Source organism: Oncorhynchus kisutch, linkage group LG17 (genome assembly GCF_002021735.2).
Source record: "Oncorhynchus kisutch isolate 150728-3 linkage group LG17, Okis_V2, whole genome shotgun sequence".
In the NCBI taxonomy this organism is placed as follows: Eukaryota; Metazoa; Chordata; class Actinopteri; order Salmoniformes; family Salmonidae; genus Oncorhynchus; species Oncorhynchus kisutch.
Genome location: NC_034190.2, coordinates 9,446,137 through 9,469,670, shown reverse-complemented (window position 1 = coordinate 9,469,670; position 23,534 = coordinate 9,446,137). Strand labels below are relative to the sequence as shown.

Below are 23,534 nucleotides of genomic sequence, written 5' to 3'. Positions count from 1 at the left end.
TTATCTGGTCTTCCTTCATGTACATCTTCATCAACTGAACGACTAGGCTAGAGCGAGAGCTAGAGTTGCTTGAGTGAGAGCGTGAGAAGCAACCAGTAAGTTCCCCCTCTGCTGGAAGCAACACTGTCATTCCAATACACAGTGTGATGTTTTGAGTACAATTGCAATTGCATGTTTAATAGAGAAGACAAATGTTACACTACCTTGCAGTTGAAAACGTGATGGTTACTGGTAACTTACTGCTTACTTGGCACTATTTGATGATTTGTTTCCCACCCAAAGAATATTGCAACTTCTAACTCATAACTAAACCCACAGTCAGTAACTCCTAGAGGGTTATATGTAATGGTTCTACTGGAAATAAAACGTCACATTAATGTAGTCTTCCAAATGACCAGATCCTCCCTCTTGAAATGTACAGTTGAAGTCGGAAGTTTACATACACTTAGGTTGGAGTCATTAAAACTCATTTTTCAACCACTCCACAAATATCTTGTAAACAAACTATAGTTTTGGCAAGTCTGTTAGGACATCTACTTTGTGCATGACACAAGTCATTCTTCCAACAATTGTTTACAGACAGATTATTTCACTTAATCACAACTCCAGTGGGTCAGAAGTTTACATACACTAAGTTGACTGTGCCTTTAAACAGCTTGGAAAATTCCAGAAAATAATGTCATGGCTTTAGAAGCTTCTGGTAGGCTAATTGACATCATTTGAGTCAATTGGAGGTCAACTAGCCGATGCATTAATCAGGGACTACATAACAGGATTTTCTGAGTGCTCTTGAGAATGGAATATGAAAAACACCTCAGACACATACCTACATGATGAAGTCAGGTAAGAGCTTTAGGCATACAGTGCAGATAAAGGGTGTATTGTTCTGTCACATAGGTCATCAGACCACACATGTGACTTCTCTGTCTGGTCTAACATGGGCTGGCTGGGCTGGGTCAAAGTTTCTACAAACAATGAGTTGGCCTTTATCCTCCTGTTATGGTGTAGGAAGATGTAGAGTAGTTATTTTCCAGCGTTGTCAATAGAATCTCAAATGCATACTTCCTTTTTTTGATTATGGACCATACAGTGGCTCTATAGACAGTAGATAATAGACAGTGCACTATAATAGTATTTATGACAGTGTAAAGCTCACCACGATTACCAGCCTTTTTTCCCTTGAAGTCATCATCAACCCTTAGAAAGGACATTTTAATTATTGGGTGTAGCAAATGTTTCTGTAATGATGAAGGAAAGAATCCAAAGTAAAAATGTCCAACAACTCTCTCATCATCATCATCATCCTCATCTTTTGGTAAACATTTTTCAAATCTATATTAACTTATCATGGGTACAGTATCATGGGATGGGAAGTATTAGTGTGTGTGGATGTTCATGTGTGACTTAAGGCAGAACAGGGACAGTAAAGGATGCAAATTCTTTCTACTGTAGTATCTTTATGGAAATGTATGAGCCACAAAGACGGTTCCATGAACTTGATCATTTTTAACCTCTCCTACCAACCGGGGGATAAGAATACTACACAACACCTTTACAGGTAAGGAAATATCATCAATTTATTGTTTTATCATGGACAAATTACTGTTGAATATTTTAACAACTCTCAGGTCAATTTCAATTCTGTGATTATTCGGCTTCAGAGGAGTGATATGTTTTTCTTTTTTAAAGTAGCTAAAACAATTCTCACAATGTGAGTTTAGCTATTGCATTCCATGGGTTTTAAGTTTAGTATGTAGTCATTGTTTTACAGTAAAGGAGTTTAGTATGTAGTCATTATTAAACAGTAAAGGAGTTTAGTATGTAGTCATTGTTTTACAGTAAAGGAGTTTAGTATGTAGTCTTTATTATACAGTAAAGGACTTTAGTATGTAGTCTTTGTTTTACAGTAAAGGAGTTTAGTATGTAGTCTTTGTTTTACAGTAAAGGAGTTTAGTATGTAGTCATTGTTTTACAGTAAAGGAGTTTAGTATGTAGTCATTATTAAACAGTAAAGGAGTTTAGTATGTAGTCATTATTAAACAGTAAAGGAGTTTAGTATGTAGTCATTATTATACAGTAAAGGAGTTTAGTATGTAGTCTTTGTTTTACAGTAAAGGAGTTTAGTATGTAGTCATTGTTTTACAGTAAAGGAGTTTAGTATGTAGTCATTATTAAACAGTAAAGGAGTTTAGTATGTAGTCATTATTATACAGTAAAGGAGTTTAGTATGTAGTCTTTGTTTTACAGTAAAGGAGTTTAGTATGTAGTCATTGTTTTACAGTAAAGGAGTTTAGTATGTAGTCATTATTAAACAGTAAAGGAGTTTAGTATGTAGTCATTATTATACAGTAAAGGAGTTTAGTATGTAGTCTTTGTTTTACAGTAAAGGAGTTTAGTATGTAGTCATTGTTTTACAGTAAAGGGGTTTAGTATGTAGTCATTGTTATACAGTAAAGGAGTATAGTATGTAGTCATTATTAAACAGTAAAGGAGTTTAGTATGTAGTCATTGTTATACAGTAAGGGAGTTTAGTATGTAGTCATTATTATACAGTAAAGGAGTTTAGTATGTAGTCGTTATTATACAGTAAAGGAGTTTAGTATGTAGTCATTGTTTTACAGTAAAGGAGTTTAGTATGTAGTCATTATTATACAGTAAAGGAGTTTAGTATGTAGTCATTATTATACAGTAAAGGAGTTTAGTATGTAGTCTTTGTTTTACAGTAAAGGAGTTTAGTATGTAGTCATTGTTTTACAGTAAAGGAGTTTAGTATGTAGTCATTGTTATACAGTAAAGGAGTATAGTATGTAGTCATTATTATACAGTAAAGGAGTTTAGTATGTAGTCATTGTCATACAGTAAAGGAGTTTAGTATGTAGTCTTTGTTTTACAGTAAAGGAGTTTAGTATGCAGTCATTATTATACAGTAAAGGAGTTTAGTATGTAGTCTTTGTTTTAATAAACTCCTTTACTGTAAAACAAAGACTACATACTAAACTCCTTTACTGTAAAACAAATACTACATACTAAACTCCTTTACTGTATAATAATGACTACATTCTAAACTATTTTACTGTAAAACAAAGACTACATACAAATCTCATTTACTGTATAACAATGACTACATACTAAACTCATTTTTATGTAGTCATTGTTATACATTAGAATAGATGAGTGTATTTCCATATCCACTCTTTCCTTTCCCCAGACTGGCTTCATTGGGAATACTACAACCATGGGCTTCCCTCTATGCCTATGTCTTCTCTCTTTGTAAGTAAGAGTTATCTGCTTGAATACTCTTGTTTTTGCCACATGGAGTTCGCCATAAAAAGGAATATGACATTATCATAATATTAATGTAGGTTGATAGAAGATTGATTTTTATATCTCTTCACTTTCAGGATTTTCACAACTGCTTTTGGTTCAGGTTTTAGTGACGACACAGCGCTTCATGCAAACTCTTATAAGGAAAAGTGGATGGCATCTATACCTGATGACCAACTCCTTTCAGCTGTTACTATTCCCGGAACTCATGAGAGCCTAACTCTGTATGGTGGACCTCTTATACAGTGTCAGGCTTGGACCTTGGAGAACCAGCTGAAAGCAGGATTGCGGTACTTTGATTTACATATAGAGGCCAGTATTTTCCACAACACCCTTGATGTCATGGATGGGTATATAAAACATACCATGTTCCATGACGTGCTAAACATTCTGTGGGAGTTCTTGGGCAAACATGACAGTGAGACTGTACTTTTGAGAGTGACACTGCAAGGGATGAGTATCTGGAATGCTAGAGAATCTATCAAGGATTTGATTAAGAAATCCAAAGATAATGTATGGACAAAGACGTTGGTCCCCCACATGCGAGACGCGAGAAGGAAGATTGTGCAGAGTACCAATTTCAATGTCGGAACCCTTAACCATAACACTTTCGGCACTTACGATGGATGGTTCAAAAACATTGAAAACAAGATGAAAACGATCACAAAACATCTGAAAGAAGCTCAAAATAATTGTGCTCATACAATTTCCTTGACTGACACATCCGCCACAGGCTTTTTCATAGGCCCTAAAACTGTGGCCAGAGTGGTTAATGATCAGCTCAATAAGCTCTTAGGTAAACTAAAGACAGGCTCTGATAAACCAAACTGCTTGGGGGTAATCAGCATGACTTTCCCAGTCCAGACCTCATCCAGAACATCATTGAGATAAATAGGCAACAAGGAAGAGGTTCATCTGAACGCCTAGTAGAGCCTGAACCAGAGCCTGAACCAGAGCGTGAACCAGCAGAGCTTGAACCAGCAGAGCATGAAGAACCTGAACCATCAGAGACTGAACCAGCAGAGCCTGTAGAACCTGAACCAACACAACCTGAGCCAATAGAAGAGCCTGAACCAGAGCCGGAACCAGCAGAGCCTGAACCAGCAGAGCATGACAAACCTGAACCAGCAGAGCCTGAACCAGCAGAGCCTGAGCCAGGAGAGCCTGAGCCAGTAGAAGAGCCTGAACCAGTAGAAGAACCTGAACCAGCAGAGCCTGAACTTGCAGAACCTGAACTTGCAGAACCTGAACCAGTAGAGCCTGAACCAGCAGAGCCTGAACCAGCAGAGCCTGAGCCAGTAGAGCCTGAGCCCGCAGAGCCTGAACCTGCAGAGCTTGGACCAGCAGAGCCTGAACCTGCAGAGCTGGGAGAATCTGAACAAAGAGAGCCTGAACCAGCAGAGCAAGAAGAACCTGAACCAGCAGAGCTTGAGCCAGGAGAAGAGCATGAACCAGCAGAGCCTGTACCAGTAGAGTCTGAACCTTTAGGGGAGCCTGAACCAGTAGAGCTTGAACCAGCAGAACCTGAACCAGCAGAGCCTGAAGAACCTGAACCAGCAGAGCCTGAGCCAGTAGAAGAGGATGAACCAGCAGAGCCTGTACCAGTAGAGTCTGAACCTTTAGGGGAGCCTGAACCAGTAGAGCCTGAACCAGCAGAACCTGAGCCAGTAGAGTCTGAACCAGTATATTCTGAACCTTCAGGGGAGCCTGAACCAGTAGCGCCTGTACCAGCAGAGCCTGAACCAGCAGAGCCTGAACCAGCAGAGCCTGAAGAACCTGAACCAGGAGAACCTGAACCAGCAGAGCCTGAGCCAGTAGAAGAGGATGAACCAGCAGAGCCTGTACCAGTAGAGTCTGAACCTTTAGGGGAGCCTGAACCAGTAGAGCCTGAACCAGCAGAGCCTGAGCCAGTAGAGCCTGAACCAGCAGAGCCTGAGCCAGTAGAGTCTGAGCCCGCAGAGCCTGAACCTGCAGAGCTTGGACCAGCAGAGCCTGAACCAGCAGAGCTTGAAGAATCTGAACAAAGAGAGCCTGAACCAGCAGAGCCTGAACCCGCAGAGCCTGAAGAACCTGAACCAGCAGAGCTTGAGCCAGGAGAAGAGCATGAACCAGCAGAGCCTGTACCAGTAGAGTCTGAACCTTCAGGGGAGCCTGAACCAGTAGCGCCTGTACCAGCAGAGCCTGAGCCAGTAGAGCCTGAACCTGCAGAGCTTGAACCAGCAGAACATGAAGAACCTGAACCAGGAGAACCTGAACCAGCAGAGCCTGAACCATCAGAGCCTGAAGAACCTGAACCAGGAGAACCTGAACCAGCAGAGCCTGAGCCAGTAGAAGAGGATGAACCAGCAACGTCTGTACCAGTATATTCTGAACCTTCAGGGGAGCCTGAACCAGTAGAGCCTGTACCAGCAGAGCCTGAGCCAGTAGAGCCTGAACCAGCAGAGCCTGAACCAGCAGAGCCTGAAGAACCTGAACCAGGAGAACCTGAACCAGCAGAGCCTGAGCCAGTAGAAGAGGATGAACCAGCAGAGTCTGTACCAGTATATTCTGAACCTTCAGGGGAGCCTGAACCAGTAGAGCCTGAACCAGCAGAGCCTGAGCCAGTAGAGCCTGAACCAGCAGAGCCTGAACTCGCAGAACTTGAACCAGCAGAGCCTGAGCCAGTAGAGTCTGAGCCCGCAGAGCCTGAATCTGCAGAGCCTGAACCTGCAGAGCTTTAACCAGCAGAGCTTGAAGAATCTGAACAAAGAGAGCCTGAACCAGCAGAGCCTGAGCCAGTAGAAGAGGATGAACCAGCAGAGCCTGTACCAGTAGATTCGGAACCTTCAGGGGAGCCTGAACCAGTAGAGCCTGAACCAGCAGAGCCTGAGCCTGCAGAGCCTGAACCTGTAGAGCCTGGGCCAGCAGAGCCTGAACCAGGAGAGCCTGAGCCACCAGAGCCTGAACCTTCAGAGCTTGGACTAGCAGAACCACAACCAGCAGAGCATGAAGAACCTGAACCAGCAGAGCCCGAACCAGCAGAGCCTGAACCCGCAGAACCTGAACCAGTACAGGCTGAACCAGCAGAGCCTGAGCCAGCAAAGCCTGAGCCACCAGAGCCTGAACCTTCAGAGCTTGGACTAGCAGAACCACAACCAGCAGAGCATGAAGAACCTGAACCAGCAGAGCCCGAACCAGCAGAGCCTGAACCCGCAGAACCTGAACCCGCAGAACCTGAACCAGTACAGCCTGAACCAGCAGAGCCTGAGCCAGCAAAGCCTGAGCCACCAGAGCCTGAACTTTCAGAGCTTGGACTAGCAGAACCACAACCAGCAGAGCATGAAGAACCTGAACCAGCAGAGACCGAACCAGCAGAGCCTGAACCCGCAGAACCTGAACCCGCAGAACCTGAACCAGCAGAGCCTGAGCCAGCAAAGCCTGAGCCACCAGAGCCTGAACTCGCAGAGCCTGAACCCGCAGAACCTGAACCAGTATAGCCTGAACCAGCAGAGCCTGAGCCAGCAGAGCCTGAGCCACCAGAGCCTGAACTTTCAGAGCTTGGACTAGCAGAACCTGAACCAGCAGAGCCTGAACCAGCAGAGCCTGAATCAGTAGAGCCTGCACCTGCAGATTCTGAACCAGTAAAGACTGAACCAGCAGAACCTGAGCCTAATGCCCCATTGCCTGAACCGGCAGAGCCTGATCCAGTAGCACCTGAACCAATAGAGCCTGGGGAGCCTGAACCTCCACGGGAGCCTGAACAACCTAAGGAAAAACCTAGGAAGAAGAAGAAATGTCATAAGAAACATAAGACTAACATATAAGTATTAACATACAATTCAGTTATTGTCCAATGAAACTCAGACCTGTGTCCAAACCCCCCAAAATATATACAATGTAAAATCTTCCAAACATTTATTTGTCCAGACTGAGGCCATGGTAAGAGGCAGCTAAATAGACTGTAGTTGATGTGTTGTGAGATGAGAGTTCCACTCTTCTAATACAGTTTGAAACAATATACAGCAGAGGTGTCAAACTCATTCCACAGAGGGCCTAGAGTCTGCAGGTTAGACAACCAGTGGAGCGGAGTTCCTTACTAATTATTGACCTTATTTTATCAATTAAGTACAAGGGAGGAGCAAAAACCCGCAGACAGTCGGCCGTCCGTGGAACGAGTTTGACACGTGATACAGTATATCTGGTTCTTCTTTATGTACATTACAATTACGGTTGGCTCTCTTCTTCCCTATTACATGTACATTTCACCTTAATAACATTTGAAATAAAGATTAAACCAATACATTTATCTGGTCTTCCTTCATGTACATCTTCATCAACTGAACGACTAGGCTAGAGCGAGAGCTAGAGTTGCTTGAGTGAGAGCGTGAGAAGCAACCAGTAAGTTCCCCCTCTGCTGGAAGCAACACTGTCATTCCAATACACAGTGTGATGTTTTGAGTACAATTGCAATTGCATGTTTAATAGAGAAGACAAATGTTACACTACCTTGCAGTTGAAAACGTGATGGTTACTGGTAACTTACTGCTTACTTGGCACTATTTGATGATTTGTTTCCCACCCAAAGAATATTGCAACTTCTAACTCATAACTAAACCCACAGTCAGTAACTCCTAGAGGGTTAAATGTAATGGTTCTACTGGAAATAAAACGTCACATTAATGTAGTCTTCCAAATGACCAGATCCTCCCTCTTGAAATGTATCTATTCAAAGATTTGGGGTTTATCATCGTTTTCTGAGATGAAACAGGAAATAAGTTTTAAAAAAGGTCATACAGCAGAGTTTCTAAAAGTTTATCTTGAAAGGTAAGTCAAAAACAACTAGATATGTCCAGCAGACACACAGATATTATTAATTGTAATGCATACATTATGATCCATAAGAAAATAGCCGATGCATTAGTCAGGTACTGCATAACAGGATTTTTTCTGAGTGCTCTTGAGAATGGAATATGAAAAACACCTCAGACACATACCTACATGATGAAGTCAGGTAAGAGCTTTAGGCATACAGTGCAGATAAAGGGTGTATTGTTCTGTCACATAGGTCATCAGACCACACAGGTGACTTCTCTGTCTGGTCTAACATGGGCTGGCTGGGCTGGGTCAAAGTTTCTACAAACAATGAGTTGGCCTTTATCCTCCTGTTATGGTGTAGGAAGATGTAGAGTAGTTATTTTCCAGCGTTGTCAATAGAATCTCAAATGCATACTTCCTTTTTTTGATTATGGACCATACAGTGGCTCTATAGATGGTAGATAATAGACAGTGCACTATAATAGTATTTATGACAGTGTAAAACTCACCGCGATTACCAGCCTTTTTCCCCTTGATGTCATCAACAACCCTTAGAAAAGAAGATCCATCCATTGGCAGAAATCTATACAGAAAATAATGAGAAACTGCTGATTCACTAGGAACTATATGATGTGGCTCAAAACATGTTATTAAAATAAATACAAATGTTTTATGGTACAATCCTAGGCCATATTTTGTCTTTCTTTTCTTGTTAACTAGATATTCTTTGTTATTCTTTGTTAGCTAGCTAGCTACTTCCACGAGAGTCCCTAGCAACTGGTAAGCAATTCAGCTAGCTAAGATAACTGTACAATTTTATGAAAAATAGTTACTTTTTCCAAAGCCTTTCTTCTTTGTTTGTTGCTTGTTTTGTCTCCAATTCAGTCTTGCAGTTTTCTTTTGCTTTTTTCCCAATGTACTTCACTCTAAAAACCATTGTAAATTTCAATATTTGTAGCTCATTTATTTCAGCAGCTGCTGCTCAGTTTGGAATCGAGACTACACAAATATTGTATTCAGTAGGCTAGGCAGTAGCTATCATAGCTAATAGGAGCAATGATTTCAGCCAGAGACTATCATACCATGGTCTATCAGTTGATAATAATATAGTTGCACTTGAAACTTGTTTGTAAAAGGTTTTGAGAAAAAAAAACTGTTTAGTTAGCTGGTCAATTACTGAATTGGTTTACCGAGTGGCGCAGCGGTCTAAGGTACTGCATCTCCGCGTCACTATAGTACCTGGTTCGAATCCAGGCTGTATGACATCTGGCCGTGATTTAAAGTTCCATATAGCGGGGCACGGGTTTGGCCGAACTAGGGCGTCATATGAATTGACTTTACCTAGGTAATTTTTTATGATCAACTGCTGTTGGCCTGTTTCGTTACCTCGAGAAAGGAAGACGGGAAAACCCCTCTATTTCCTCCAGTGGAGTTGAAGCGTGTGACGTCATAGGGGAAAATATTTGCGTGGTGGCGGACTGTCTGTACTGACACTGCTCACAGAGAGAGAGAGACATTTCACATGGATAGCAGCACGAACGTTACATTCAATCGCGAAACTGTTGGGCTATGAAATACTGGTAAGTAACTACATTTGACGGGCTAACTTTGTTTCTTATCTGGCAACGTGTTGACTGATTACGGTGTCAAAAGTTCAGGAAGTTAGACTATGTGTTAAAGGTTTTCCGAAACGGACTAAATTGCGGAACAAATCAAAGAAGGATAACTCGGGTTGATACTCATAGGCTACATTTAACATCTCGCCTACAACATTTCTGGGAATGAACACTGGCAATTTAATTAATTTCCTTTAAATTCTCGAGTGGTCGACAATATACATTTAGGCTATTGATACAGTAAACCAACGGGTCATTCCTAGGCCTACTGTACGTTGCCTTTTGGACCTCATAACTTTAGGTGCGGAAAAATGACGTTTCACTTTCAGCAAAACATATTGGTCAAGCTCAGGCATTTAAATCCCCTGTTAGGAAAACACATGACTACTCAATAAATAATGTTATCTATTGAACAGGAGTGTAGTCTATTAGTCGCTATTAGGTAACCTAGTAGTTAGAGCGGTGGGCCACTAACCGAAAGGTTGGTTGCTCAAATCCCCGAGCTGACAAGCTGTCGTTCTGCCCCTGAACTAGGCAGTTAACCCACTGTTCTTAGACCGTCATTGACTTGCCTAGTTAAATAGCACAAGATGAACAACATATATAACTTTTATTTTCTGCACTGTAGGTCTGCTGTAAAGTCACAGTAAAGGAATATAATAGATAATAGACCATACACAATATACACATTTTTGTCTCAGTTTTTCGTATTATTCTATATGTAAATCCAAGACACCGCATATACGATAGGTTTCGTATGGTACTGTATGTATTAATTTTGTCGATGTCCATCACCCATTCTGTATGATATGCTACGAATTACAATTCGTATTATATGTTAAGAATTTGAAAAACGTACAATATGTTACGAATTTGAAAAACGTTATAATTTTGAAAACGTATGACATGTTACGAATACAAGCTAACGTTAGGGTTAAGTTTATGAGTTAGATGCTTTAAGGTCATGGGTAGGGTTAGCTAACAGGTAGTTGAAGAGTTGCTATTTAGCTACAATATCAAAGTTGCCCGTGATGAGATTCAAACGCGCAAACTTTGAGTTGCTAAATGTTTGCGTTATACGCCCGCTTATCCACCCCAACCCTTTTGTCTGAAGTAGCCATCTGTTTTACAGTATGTAACCATACCAAACATAAAATATCATAATATTTGAGTGTCCCTGATTTACATTTACTACTCTACATCTAGTCTATGAGACCATGCTGTTAGGTCGCATCCGATGATACCGACAGACAGGAGCACTTGTCAGCAAGAGTTAAAAAGGTACAGATGTAGAATCTTAATTTGAGCCAGCATGCTACAGCAGGAAAATAATCCTGCAGCCACATTAAATTTGAATTTTTATGTGGATTGTAATTAATGGGCATTTTTTGTTGGGGTTGATCCACTTTTCGTAAGGACAAATCAATTAGTGTTTTTACTGATTTACATTCTGTTTATGAATAATTAAGTGATTAAAACGCAATTCCGTGACTCAGCTGTACTCTACACTGAACTTGACTGTACTCTACACTGTACTCTACACTGAACTCTACTGTACTCTACAGAGCTTTACTGTTCTGTACTATACTCTAGAGCTTTACTGCTTTGTACTGTACTGTACTGTACTATACTCTAGAGCTTTACTGTTTTGTACTGTACTCTACTGTTCTGTACTCTACTGTACTGTACTCTACTGTACTCTACTCTAGAGCTTTACTGTTTTGTACTCTACAGAGCTTTAATGTGCTTTACTGTGCTCTTCTGTTCTGTACTGTTCTGTTCTGTACTCTACAGAGCTTTACTGTTCTGTACTCTACAGAGCTTTACTGTTCTGTACTCTACAGAGCTTTACTGTACTGTACTGTTCTCTACTGAACTGTACTCTACTGTTCTGTACCGTTCTGTACTCTACTGTTCTGTACTGTACTCTAGAGCTTTACTGTTTTGTACTGTTCTGTTCTGTACTGTACTGTTCTGTACTCTACAGAGCTTTACTGTACTGTACTGTTCTCTACTGAACTGTACTCTACTGTTCTGTACTGTTCTGTACTCTACTGTACTGTACTCTTCTGTTCTGCACTCCTCTACTGTACTGTATGGTACTGTACTGTACTGTTGTCTACTGTTCTGTACTGTACTGTATGGTACTGTACTGTACTGTTCTGTACTGTACTGTTCTGTACTGTACTGTTCTGTACTCTACAGAGCTTTACTGTGCTGTACTTTGATGTCTAAACTTGTGAAACATAGATGTATATGATTGGTACTGTCCGGACCAAGGAAATTTGGTCTTTTTCGGGGCAGAGCTCATTAAAATTAAAGCCAGTGTCTAGAATAATACCCAAATATGCAAAGGAGGATAATGTATATTTATACCTTTGTGTAATAGGTACATCACCATGAAGAGAATGACATTAATATCCATAGTTATGTATTTCTGTGTAGTACAGATCAGGGACCAATGATGAAATTACGTTACTGCAATTCTGTTACTGGGTGTAAATCCACCTCGCTCTAGTGGAATAAGCTAAATAGATTTTTTCAAAGTCTGTGTGTCATGTCATAGCTGATACCCCATTCTCTCTGCAGCCATTTTGGAATTGCCCTATTCTTACTATCAATAGTAAGTTGGGACCCCGACATCTTTTTTTTAAACAGGTGTCATATATGAGACCTGCCTGAAAGAGAAAGAGAGAGAGAGATGAAGATTGGTGCTATCTCAATGCTGAGCCCGGTCAAAGATGTCTTACCATGGAAAGAGTTCTCCCACGCAGCCCGTCTGAGCCCCACAGAGCCCCACGACACAGTCGGATGGCTGTCCACTCTGCCTGCCCTTCACAGTCATCATCCACCCTGTCCCATCTGCGAGAGAATGCACCCTAGTGGTACCCACTGCTCTGCCCCGGAGGAGAGCGGCAAGACCTCCACAGAACCTGGAGAGGCTCAGTTGGACTTCTACCTTAAACTGGGCTACTCCCCAGCGCAGGTCTGGACCGTGTTGCAGAAGTTTGGCCTGAACACAGACACTAACAGGGTTCTGGGGGAGCTGGTGCGGACGGGAGCCAGTCTAGAAGGGCTTGAGAAGGAGCAGGAGAAGGAGGGAGCCCCGTCTTTCCTGGTGGACCGAGGGGAGACCCTCAGTAACCTGCCCCTCACCCCTCCACCCAGCCGGGGCGATGTACCCAGTGAGGAGGGAGATGCCCTGAGACCCATAGTGATCGATGGGAGCAACGTGGCTATGAGGTGAGCACAGAGTTTCACTAGTTTTAAGTTTCCCCCTCCCCACTCACCACTCCCAGACATTGCTAGCAAAATTTTTGGTTGAGAAATAGTTATCAATAAATATGTGTCCATTTTAATGGAAAACGATCACAGTAAAGGTACATAATTGTTACCCAGAAATGATTTAGTATTGATATAAAAGGCATACTGCCTTTAACGGGCTCTAGAGTGGCGCAGTGGTCTACGGTACTGTATCTCAGTGCTAGAGGTGTCACTACAGACCCTGGTTCGATTCCATGGCTGTATCACAACCGCCCGTGATTGGGAGTACCATGTGGCGCCGCACAATTGACCCAGCGCCGTTTGGGTTTGGCCGGGGTTGCCCGTTATTGTAAATAAGAATTAGTTCTTAACTGATTTGCCTAGTTAAATAAAAATGTAATAAAACAGATTATGTTCATGGGAAAAAGGTAGATACAGGTTAGACCAGCCTTCATCATATCTCTCTCCAGTAGTTGTAGTTAAGCATTTCTAGGAGCTTGTGGTTTGGCAGAAAGCCTGTAAAGAAGCTGTGCCAGAAGAATTCACTGTCTTCAAGAACAGATCATTTCCTTATTGCGTTAAACTCCTACCCATACTTCTCTAGATAAACCAGCCCTTACCCTTCATAATTACTTCTCTAGATAAACCAGCCCTTACCCCTCATAATTACTTCTCTAGATAAACCAGCCATTACCCTTCATAATTCCTTCTCTAGATAAACCAGCCCTTACACCTCATAATTACTTCTCTAGATTTTCTCCTACCCTTACCCCTCATAAAGACTTCTCTAGATTTTCTCCTACCCTTACCCCTCATAATTACTTCTCTATATAAACCAGCCCTTACCCCTCATAATTACTTCTCTAGATTTAACCCTACCCTTACCCCTCATAATTACTTCTCTAGATTTACTCCTACCCTTACCCCTCATAATTACTTCTCTAGATTTACTCCTACCCTTACCCCTCATAATTACTTCTCTAGATTTACCCCTACCCTTACCCCTCATAATTACTTCTCTAGATTTACTCCTACCCTTACCCCTCATAATTACTTCTCTAGATTTACTCCTACCCTTACCCCTCATAATTACTTCTCTAGATTTACTCCTACCCTTACCCCTCATAATTACTTCTCTAGATTTACTCCTACCCTTACCTCTCATAATTACTTCTCTAGCTAAACTCCAGCCCTTACCCCTCATAATTACTTCTCTAGATTTACTCCTACCCTTACCTCTCATAATTACTTCTCTAGCTAAACTCCAGCCCTTACACCTCATAATTAGGATCTAGCGGGAATGGAAACACTGTTTCAGCCCTGCTTTTATGTCTATTGTTTCAACACTCCACCAGCCACTCAGTGTCACTGTTAGCCTGGGGGAGAGTTAACCTTTTCACCCCCCCCATCACTCTCCCTTCTGCTGCTCCTCTGTCTCCTTTGGCCTTCTGCCCACTTTGATACAACATTCGTACAGGCATGTCTCTCCCTCATTGCTCTGACATGCAAATTTGAGCATGCAAATCAGTGCACAGTGCAACAGGAACAGACCTGACTGCATTTTATGCCCTGCCTGCCCTACTGGACATACATCAGCTAATTAGCTCCAAGTGATTTTAATTTTGGAAATGTGTCCCAAAGTATTCCCACACATAATAGAGAGATATATGATCGTATTCAAATGTAAGCAAGGTTTGAATTTTTATGTTTTAGTCGAATATATTATATCTGTTTGGGCTTCTTGCAGTCAATTCACGGACCACAAATGATTTGTAATTATGTTCCAGCCCCTTGACCATCCACTCAGCTGAATCTAGTTGATTATCGCTGGTCTAGATTCTAGTAATAGTCCTACTGTAGCTAGTTGGTAGGTGGTCTACTGTGAGAACAGGGACCGTTTGAGTTGTGTATACACAGCTAAAACATTTGCATTGCAAATGCCTGTGATATTGTGTGTACATGTAGCTAAGTGCTTTCAAATGAAAAATAACTGTTGTAGTAATCGCGGGCCCTCCCTCTCCAAATGTGTCTATTGATATAGCTCTTGAGGTACAGGCTGCATTCCAAATGGCACCCTCTCCCTATAAAGTGCACTTCTTTTGACTAGGGCCCATAGGGTGCCAATTGGGATGCAAGCCAATGAGTCAGCGTAGGAGGTTATTTTTCCTTACCCTTACCACACAGGTAAGTCATTATGAATGGGATTGGCTTGCTTGCTCAACAATATTTATTTATATTGCCTTTCTGTTGTAGCCTCGGGAATCAAGGAAGTGTGCAAGGAATGGAGTGAGTGGCTTGCTTGCTAAACAATATTTATTTCTATTGCCCTTCTGTTGTAGCCACGGGAACAAGGAAATGTTTTCCTGCCTGGGAATCCAACTGGCGGTAAACTTCTTCCTGGACAGAGGTCATACGGACATCACTGTGTTTGTTCCCTCATGGAGGAAGGAGCAGCCTAGACCAGATGTCCTCATCACAGGTAAGATGTCGGGAATACACTGCCAGTCACGGGGCCCGATGTCTACTTCCTCGTCTGTATCTCAGCCCTCATTGTATTGAATACAGTTTCCTCCTCAAGCCATCCCACTGGGCACAGACATCATTTCAATCTTTAGTTTTGATTTGGTTGAGTTGTCAACTCACGTGAATTTATCGTGAAATCAACAAAAAAATGTCACCATGTCATTGGATTTGGGTATAAAGTTGGGTAAAATAAAAAAAAGACGACTCTTTTGCAAATTAGATCAGTTTTCCATGTCGATTCAACATCCTCACATAAATTATTTTGTTGAATTGACGTGGAAACAATGTTGATTCAACCTGTTTTTGCCCAGTGGGACAAAGTTGGGCAGACATTTGTTTTAGACACAATGAAACATTGAGTTTCTATGTTATTTTAATCAGAGATGGCATTTTTTTATTTTTACTTTATTTAACCAGGCAAGTCAGTTAAGAACAAATTCTTATTTTCAATGACCGCCTAGGAACAGTGGGTTAACTGCCTGTTCAGGGGCAGAACGACAGATTTGTACCATGTCAGCTCGGGGATTTGAACTTACAACCTTTCAGTTACTAGTCCAAAGCTCTAACCACCCCAATATAGAGTATATTTAAGCAATAACATCTGAATGTGTGTGGTAAATGGCCAATATACCACACTTAGGGCTCTTCTTATGCACGACGCATCTTGGAGGTCTATATTGGCCACATACCACAATCCCCTATTATAAACTGGTTAATTGGTTAACGTAATTAGAAGAGTAAAAATACATGTTTTGTCATACCCGTGGTATCAAATCAAATCCAAATCAAATTTTATTTGTCACATACACATGGTTAGCAGATGTTAGTGCGAGTGTAGCGAAATGCTTGTGCTTCTAGTTCCGACAATGCAGTAATAACCAACAAGTAATCTAGCTAACAATTCCAAAACTACTACCTTATAGACACAAGTGTAAGGGGGATAAAGAATATGTACATAAGATATATGAATGAGTGATGGTACAGAGCGGCACAGGCAAGATATGGTCTGATATACCATGGCTTTCAGCCAATCAGCATTCAGGGCTCGAATCACCTAGTTTCTAATATATAATACGCTATGTGATATGTTGACTTCAGGAAATATGCATACAAGCACAATGTTTGAGTAGAGAGCGTGTCTCTTTGAACATGTGTGAGCAGGAAACCTTTGGCATATGGACTTGTTTGGCTTTTTCCAGTTGCTGAACTTGAGATCAGATCAGTGATCAAAGTGATGCAACTCCACAACTCTGGGAAGTGACAGCAGTGGAGAGCAGGAGGGGAAAACCCCCAACACTGATATTTCTGTTTCACTTACATCTCTCTCTCATTCAGCTGATTAAACTAGGGACTTTTATCAGCGCATTTTATCACTTCCTGCAGTAGCATGTAAAAACCGTCTTCTCATGGTGAGCATGGCTGACCTAGTTACTGTCAATTAGAGGCCTTCACTGGTCCAAAGAGTTGTACCCATTCCTAAATGGGCCTGGGGCATCCCCATCTGGACCTGATATGCATAAATATGTTTTTTTGTAAATATAGAGACCAATTCCAAACGGGCCCGATGATAATTACACCCGTTCTGTATAGACCTGATCGGATCCAGACCCGATGAGAGTGAGGGAAGCTGACGAGTCATTTTATAAGCTACTAAAAGCGCGAGGGAGAGGAGGTAGAGAGCCCCTGGCAGTGCTGTGTGTATAGGCTACTGTGAGTGTCAGCAAGTGACATGGGAGGAGGGAGGGAGAGACGAGAAGCAGCAACCAACCAAGTCGACTCGCATTATAGTAGGCTAATATAGCTAGGTTCTATATCATCCGATATGATTACGTAGTACCGGTCTTGACTGCATCAAACTGGGAGAAGCTAGTTGAGCTAGCTAGCAAGGCTAATTGAGGAAGCATTCGCTTTCTCATCCTACACAGTTGAAACTCCATTCTATTCCATTCCATTCCATTCAATATGAAGTAACAGCCTACCTGTTGGCTCTTGGTCGTTGTAGCCTGTCCTCCTTTAACTTTTAATTCCGTAATTTTAATTCCGTCTTCCATTGATTAGATATCTCCTAACTTTTGCCCCACATGGAGGCTCAATGACTGTAGCTTATTGCCGCTTTGATGACTTATGATTGGCCAACAACAAGCTACACTCGCCACTCCTGTGAAAAGCAAAGAGCAGCAGCATGATTTATACAATTTCTCTCTCTATTGCAGCACTCGCTTTCGGATCTGTATGGACCCTTCCGGATAAGTCAGTTAAAATTACACATACCAGAGACCCATGAAAATCATATCAGATACGACCCTTGACATTATTTAGAATTATCGATCCGGACTCACTCGCTTCCCGGATCGGGTCTTGCGTATTTGGGTACAGGTGGATCCGTGAAGACCTTGAAGTACATTTTGCTCATGCCTTATCCATTGCCAAGAGCTGGTTAGAGCCTGTACGCTCAACGTTAATATGATGGATAGAGTTTAATTGAGTTAACCTCATATTTAAAATATTTTTCTTTATCTGAAGCTCCTTAATTAAACTTTATCCAACTTTATTCATGTGTGCCAAATATCATATAAACTTTGAGCCTACACGCTATACCCGGCTCGCTATCAGAGCAAAAATGTACTTCAAGGATCTTCACGGATCCATCTGTACCCAAATACGGCAGGGTAGCCTAGTGGTTAGAGCGTTTGACTAGTAACCGAAAGGTTGCAAGTTTGAATCCCCTGAGCTGAACAGGCAGTTAACCCACTGTTCCTAGGCCGTCATTGAAAATAAGAATTTGTTCTTAACTGACTTGTCTAGTTAAATAAAAGTGAAATTTAAATCTTAAAAAGTTTGGCAACAAAATATGACAATGTGAGAGGTAGAATGTGAGTGATAAAGTAAAGTGTGCTAAACAAGTTGTGAAATCTGTTTCCTGGAAACAATACTTTAACATACAGACCAGGATTAGGGGTGGTTAATGCATGAATCATCTCTTAAATAATACATAACCATTCAATGAGTTAATCATCAATTATCTAATTTAAGTATTTTTCTCTGTTTCTAAAGATCAACACATTTTGCGTGAGCTGGAGAGGAAGAAGATCGTGGTGTTCACCCCTTCGCGGCGTGTAGCGGGCAAACGTGTGGTCTGCTATGACGATCGCTTCATCGTCAAGCTGGCGCATGAGACCGCCGGCATCATCGTGTCCAACGACACCTACCGTGACCTTCAGGGCGAGAGACAGGACTGGAAGCGCTTCATTGAGGAGAGGCTACTCATGTACTCCTTCGTCAATGACAAGTAAGTCTTGTGGTAGCTTACTATTAACCTTGAAATACACAGTGAACAAATAAATTGTTTTAACTAATAGGTGATTACAGTAGACAAATAACTAATGTTTTAAATAATAGCTAATACAGGTATATGGTTACAGTTCTACAAATATCATGAATAAGCCATTTTTTTTATTTTACAAGGCAAGTCAGTTAAGAACAAATTCTTATTTACAATGACGGCCTAGGAACAGTGGGTCAACTGTCTGTTCAGGGGCAGAATGACAGATTTGTACCTTGTCAGCTCAGGGGTTTGAACTTGCAACCTTCCGGTTACTAGTCCAATGCTCTAACCACTAGGCTACCCTGCCGCCCATTGCTTGGATGTATAAGTTGTAAATATTTTATACTTATAAATCTGTATAACTGCACAATTGAGGTATGCAAATTATGCATTGTTGTTCAGTGTACATTAGCCACAGTGTAGTGGGAATCTAAACTCTACTCCCCCCCTTATCTCAGGTTCATGCCCCCTGATGACCCTCTGGGTCGTCATGGTCCCACCCTGGAGAACTTTCTACGGAAGGTTCCTCGTTTGCCACGGAAACAGCCGTGCCCTTATGGTGAGGTCATATCTCTACTAGGGTCATCCTGTGGTTGACCTTACATATGGGGGGGGGGGGGGGGGGGGGGGTTTGTCAAATAATTATTGACAAACTGACACCAATACTGTAATGAATGTAATAAATGTACTGTACTGTATGTGCTGAAACTCAACGGTACTAATGAACTATTGTTTACATTTCATGAATCTAGGAAGGAAATGCACTTATGGGATGAAGTGTAAATTCTACCACCCGGAACGAGCCAACCAATCCCGTTGCTCTCTGGCTGACGAGCTGCGGAAGAAGGCCAAACTATCTTTATCAGAACAAAAACACCCCACTGCAGGTGCTGGACCTGCCTATGGCCTTTCTCTGGAGGAGGGGATGGCTCAGAAACTGCCTCTAGAACAGAGGAATGGCTCCCTGAAGAAAGGCCACATCAGTGAGAATGTGCTTCTGATCAAGGGAAGCCATCGTTCCAGCCAGAGGTCCCCAACTAAGAAGGACAAGACCAACCGACACTTGACCAATCTGGACACGGCCATGCCCAGTGGCTCTCAATCCCCGACAGACCTGGACTCGGCCCTGCCCAGTGGCTCTCAGGAGCGACTAGATTCTGGTCTGGGCTCCTTCGAGAGCCAGGTGTCTGACCCCTCCAGGGACCACTGTGACCGTTATGGGAATGCTGGGTTCAGGAACTGCCTGTCCCCCCCCAGTATGAGACAACAAATCTATTCCCTGCCTAGCAACCTGCCTTCTAGCTGCAGCTCTCATCCTCCTCAGCCTTTACTGGGCCCCAGCACAGGATACCAACAACATCGCAGCAGGGGCCCAGCCAGCACCCACAACAACACCCACAGCCCACATCACAGCATGGGCCCAGCCAGCACCTACCACCCAGGCAAGATAACCTACAGCCCCACCTATTACCTCAGCTATGGGGCACCGATATATCCAGTTGGGAAGCATCAGTACAGGTATCCCAATGACTTCCAACAGGAGAACAGGGCCCACCCTCCACAGCAGACCTACTGGTCCGATCCGTTCGGGACTTATCCTCAGACTCTCCATAGCACTGATCAAATGGAGAAGCAGAGACACTGGCTCCTCCCTCAGACACACCCCCACCCCCACGGGGAGAGCAGGGAGAGAGAGGAGGTCAGGAAGAAGCTGCTGGCTATCTTTAACGGCCGTCTGGTGGACAAGGTCATGGACATGTTTCCCCAGCTCATGGACCCACAGAGATTGGCTGCTGAGATCCTCATCCTGCAGTCTCCGGGCCTGTGATTGGCTCGTTGCTCTGCTATGGTGGGGACTGGGAATTTTAGTTTCTTTCAATTGAAAGAATCTCTTGTAAAAAACTGCAAGCTACTGTAAAGATCTTCCTACTGCATGTGCATTGATCTTCCTACTGTATGTGCTCTGCTCAATGTGTTCTTGCCACGTGTTTCAGGAACTATGTTGCTTATAGCGCTTCTGATAGCGTGGAACCTGAGGCAATGGATTGTTGATGCAAATTGCATCTTTTGGGGGGGATTTTTTTTTTTTTTCTAGACTCTTGAATGTATTTGATGGGAAAATGTAATGTAATTGAGAAACAATATTCTTACAGTATTTTTATATTTTTATTTCACCTTTATTTAACCAGGTAGGCTATTTGAGAACACCTTTATTTAACCAGGTAGGCTAGTTGAGAACACCTTTATTTAACCAGGTAGGCCAGTTGAGAACACCTTTATTTAACCAGGGAGGCCAGTTGAGAACACCTTTATTTAACCAGGTAGGCTAGTTGAGAACACCTTTATTTAACCAGGTAGGCCAGTTGAGAACACCTTTATTTAACCAGGGAGGCCAGTTGAGAACACCTTTATTTAACCAGGTAGGCCAATTGAGAACAAGTTCTCATTTACAACTGCAACCTGGCCAAGATAAAGCAAAGCAGTTCGACAAAAACAACAACACAGAGTTACACATAAACAAACGAACAGTCAAATAACACAATAGGAAAAAAAAATGGATGTATGCATTTACATATGTATGATGTGTTCTGAGGTCTATGTATCAAGATGAGTTATGGCATAAAGAGTTTTATTGGCACTGTGTGCCATTATGGTGGGTCACAGCTAACTATCTAGCTAGTACGCTAGTGAAGTAGATGCCCTATGGGTCTTGTGTTTTTGAATAACATTAAAGCTGGAATTCATGGCTATACAGCCACGTCCATTTGAGACCTTACAAAAACAAAGATTTTACTTCAAACGACCAACACAGTCCCCCCCTCTCCCCCCCCCCCCCCCCCCCTCAGAGATAGAATCGGCAGAATATGAATTGTGTTTTCAAGACGTTCCTCTCCTCCTTTCTTCAACAAAAACAACAACAATAACAGTGGTGCTGTTTCACCTTATGCAGATTCCAGTTGTAATGTTCTGAGCAGAACAACATATGCATTTCTTTTTAATGATAAAAAGGCATTTGAAGTAGTACAAAAAAAGCACACGAATATATCTAAAGTCTAAAAATAAAATACAAATATTTACAGTCAGAAGTAGAAGAGTAGAAAGACGTTGTGATTTGCCACTATCTAATAAATAACCATAACAAAACCTTTTTAAAATCTACTTGTGTGCAGCAATGAGAGAACAGGCTATAATTCCAGATCATTGATTTGTGACAGGTTTTAGTTCCCTGTTTTAGTTCCCTGCTGTGAGCTTTTGTTTCTTCTTTTCTTCAGTGTACATGGAATTGTGGTCAATCAATTAGTCAATTAATCATGTCAGTGTTTTGTGCAAACATTTTAAATAAAAACCTAAATATATTTAAAGGTTTGTGAATCTTGCTGTTTTTGACATATGGATTCTCACAATATACAGAATATAGGAAATCGCCTTGTTTTTATAACTATAGTAATGCCGGGATTCAACCCGAGGTGCGTTCTAGAGCGATTGACATTTTAAGGTATTTTGCAGCGCTTACTCTGAATGCGATCTCAACAAACACTGGGACATTTCCTTTATACTGCCTTGTTGACAACGCTCTACAACACCACTGGGACATTTCCTTTATACTGCCTTGTTGACAACGCTCTACAACACCACTGGGACATTTCCTTTATACTGCCTTGTTGACAACGCTCTACAACACCACTGGGACATTTCCTTTATACTGCCTTGTTGACAACGCTCTACAACACCACTGGGACATTTCCTTTATACTGCCTTGTTGACAACGCTCTACAACACCACTGGGACATTTCCTTTATACTGCCTTGTTGACAACGCTCTACAACACCACTGGGATGGAATCCTGCCTAATTATTTTTTGATAGGACCACAACATGTTGTGATTTTTATAGCTTAAAGGCTTCTACGCACCTATCCAACCACAGACAACCCAACTTGGAAAGGTATGAACAAAACCTTAAAAGGGGCAATCTGCAATTTCTACATGTATTTTTGATAAATGTATCATATGCACCCATTGATTCTTTAAGAATATAACTTAGAAATGCTTCATGAGCTTAGTTCAACTGTCGTTCCCCATCAGAACCCCCAAAATATAAGCTTGTTTAACTCCAATGTTTTTAAACAAAGTAAACGTAAACAAACACTATATAGCCTCAAAACATGGTTAAAACTATACTTTGTATATCATGGATGGTCAGTCTTACATCCATAGCTCAGTCTATGAATTTGAGAGTGGTTACATTTCTCCAGCCCTGTCCCTCAGCTTTTTACCAAAACTGCTTTGTTATTGTTTCACCTGCTGATTGCCCCTTTAAGAGGCACATGCCGCATCCGCACATACAGTTCATCGTTATATAAAGTGTTGTTATTGTACTGTTACAAAAGCTGAGCCTGTGTCTCGTCTGCACAAGTGAATTCCCCTGTCACTCAATTTTAACACGATCACATGTTTGAAAGAAGCTAGCTCAGACACGATACTCATAAACATTCCATTGTGGAGAAATACGTTTTTATTTGCACTGATCGTAAAACGTGGTGTACTTGCTCTAGGCTACTGGAGGAAGCACATTACGTACTGTATCTATTGTAAAACTAGGTGTGGTACTCAGAGTACATTACATTGTGTTCTCTTTACAGGTTTCTCCCTTTGACAAGTGACAAGGCATACTAGAGTCATAGGAGAT

The 23,534-nt window shown here is 41.9% G+C and overlaps 1 protein-coding gene across 1 annotated transcript; it reads left to right on the top strand.

The window, feature by feature from the left end:
- Positions 1-9,592: 9,592 nt before the first annotated feature.
- On the top strand, positions 9,593-22,208 carry LOC109887474 (ribonuclease ZC3H12A). The gene is made up of 6 exons (XM_020507060.2): positions 9,593-9,698; positions 12,393-12,977; positions 15,338-15,477; positions 18,576-18,810; positions 19,305-19,405; positions 19,599-22,208. The coding sequence occupies exons 2-6, from the start codon at positions 12,436-12,438 to the stop codon at positions 20,672-20,674; spliced, it is 2,094 nt and encodes a 697-aa protein (XP_020362649.2). The 5' UTR covers positions 9,593-9,698; positions 12,393-12,435; the 3' UTR covers positions 20,675-22,208.
- Positions 22,209-23,534: the final 1,326 nt, after the last annotated feature.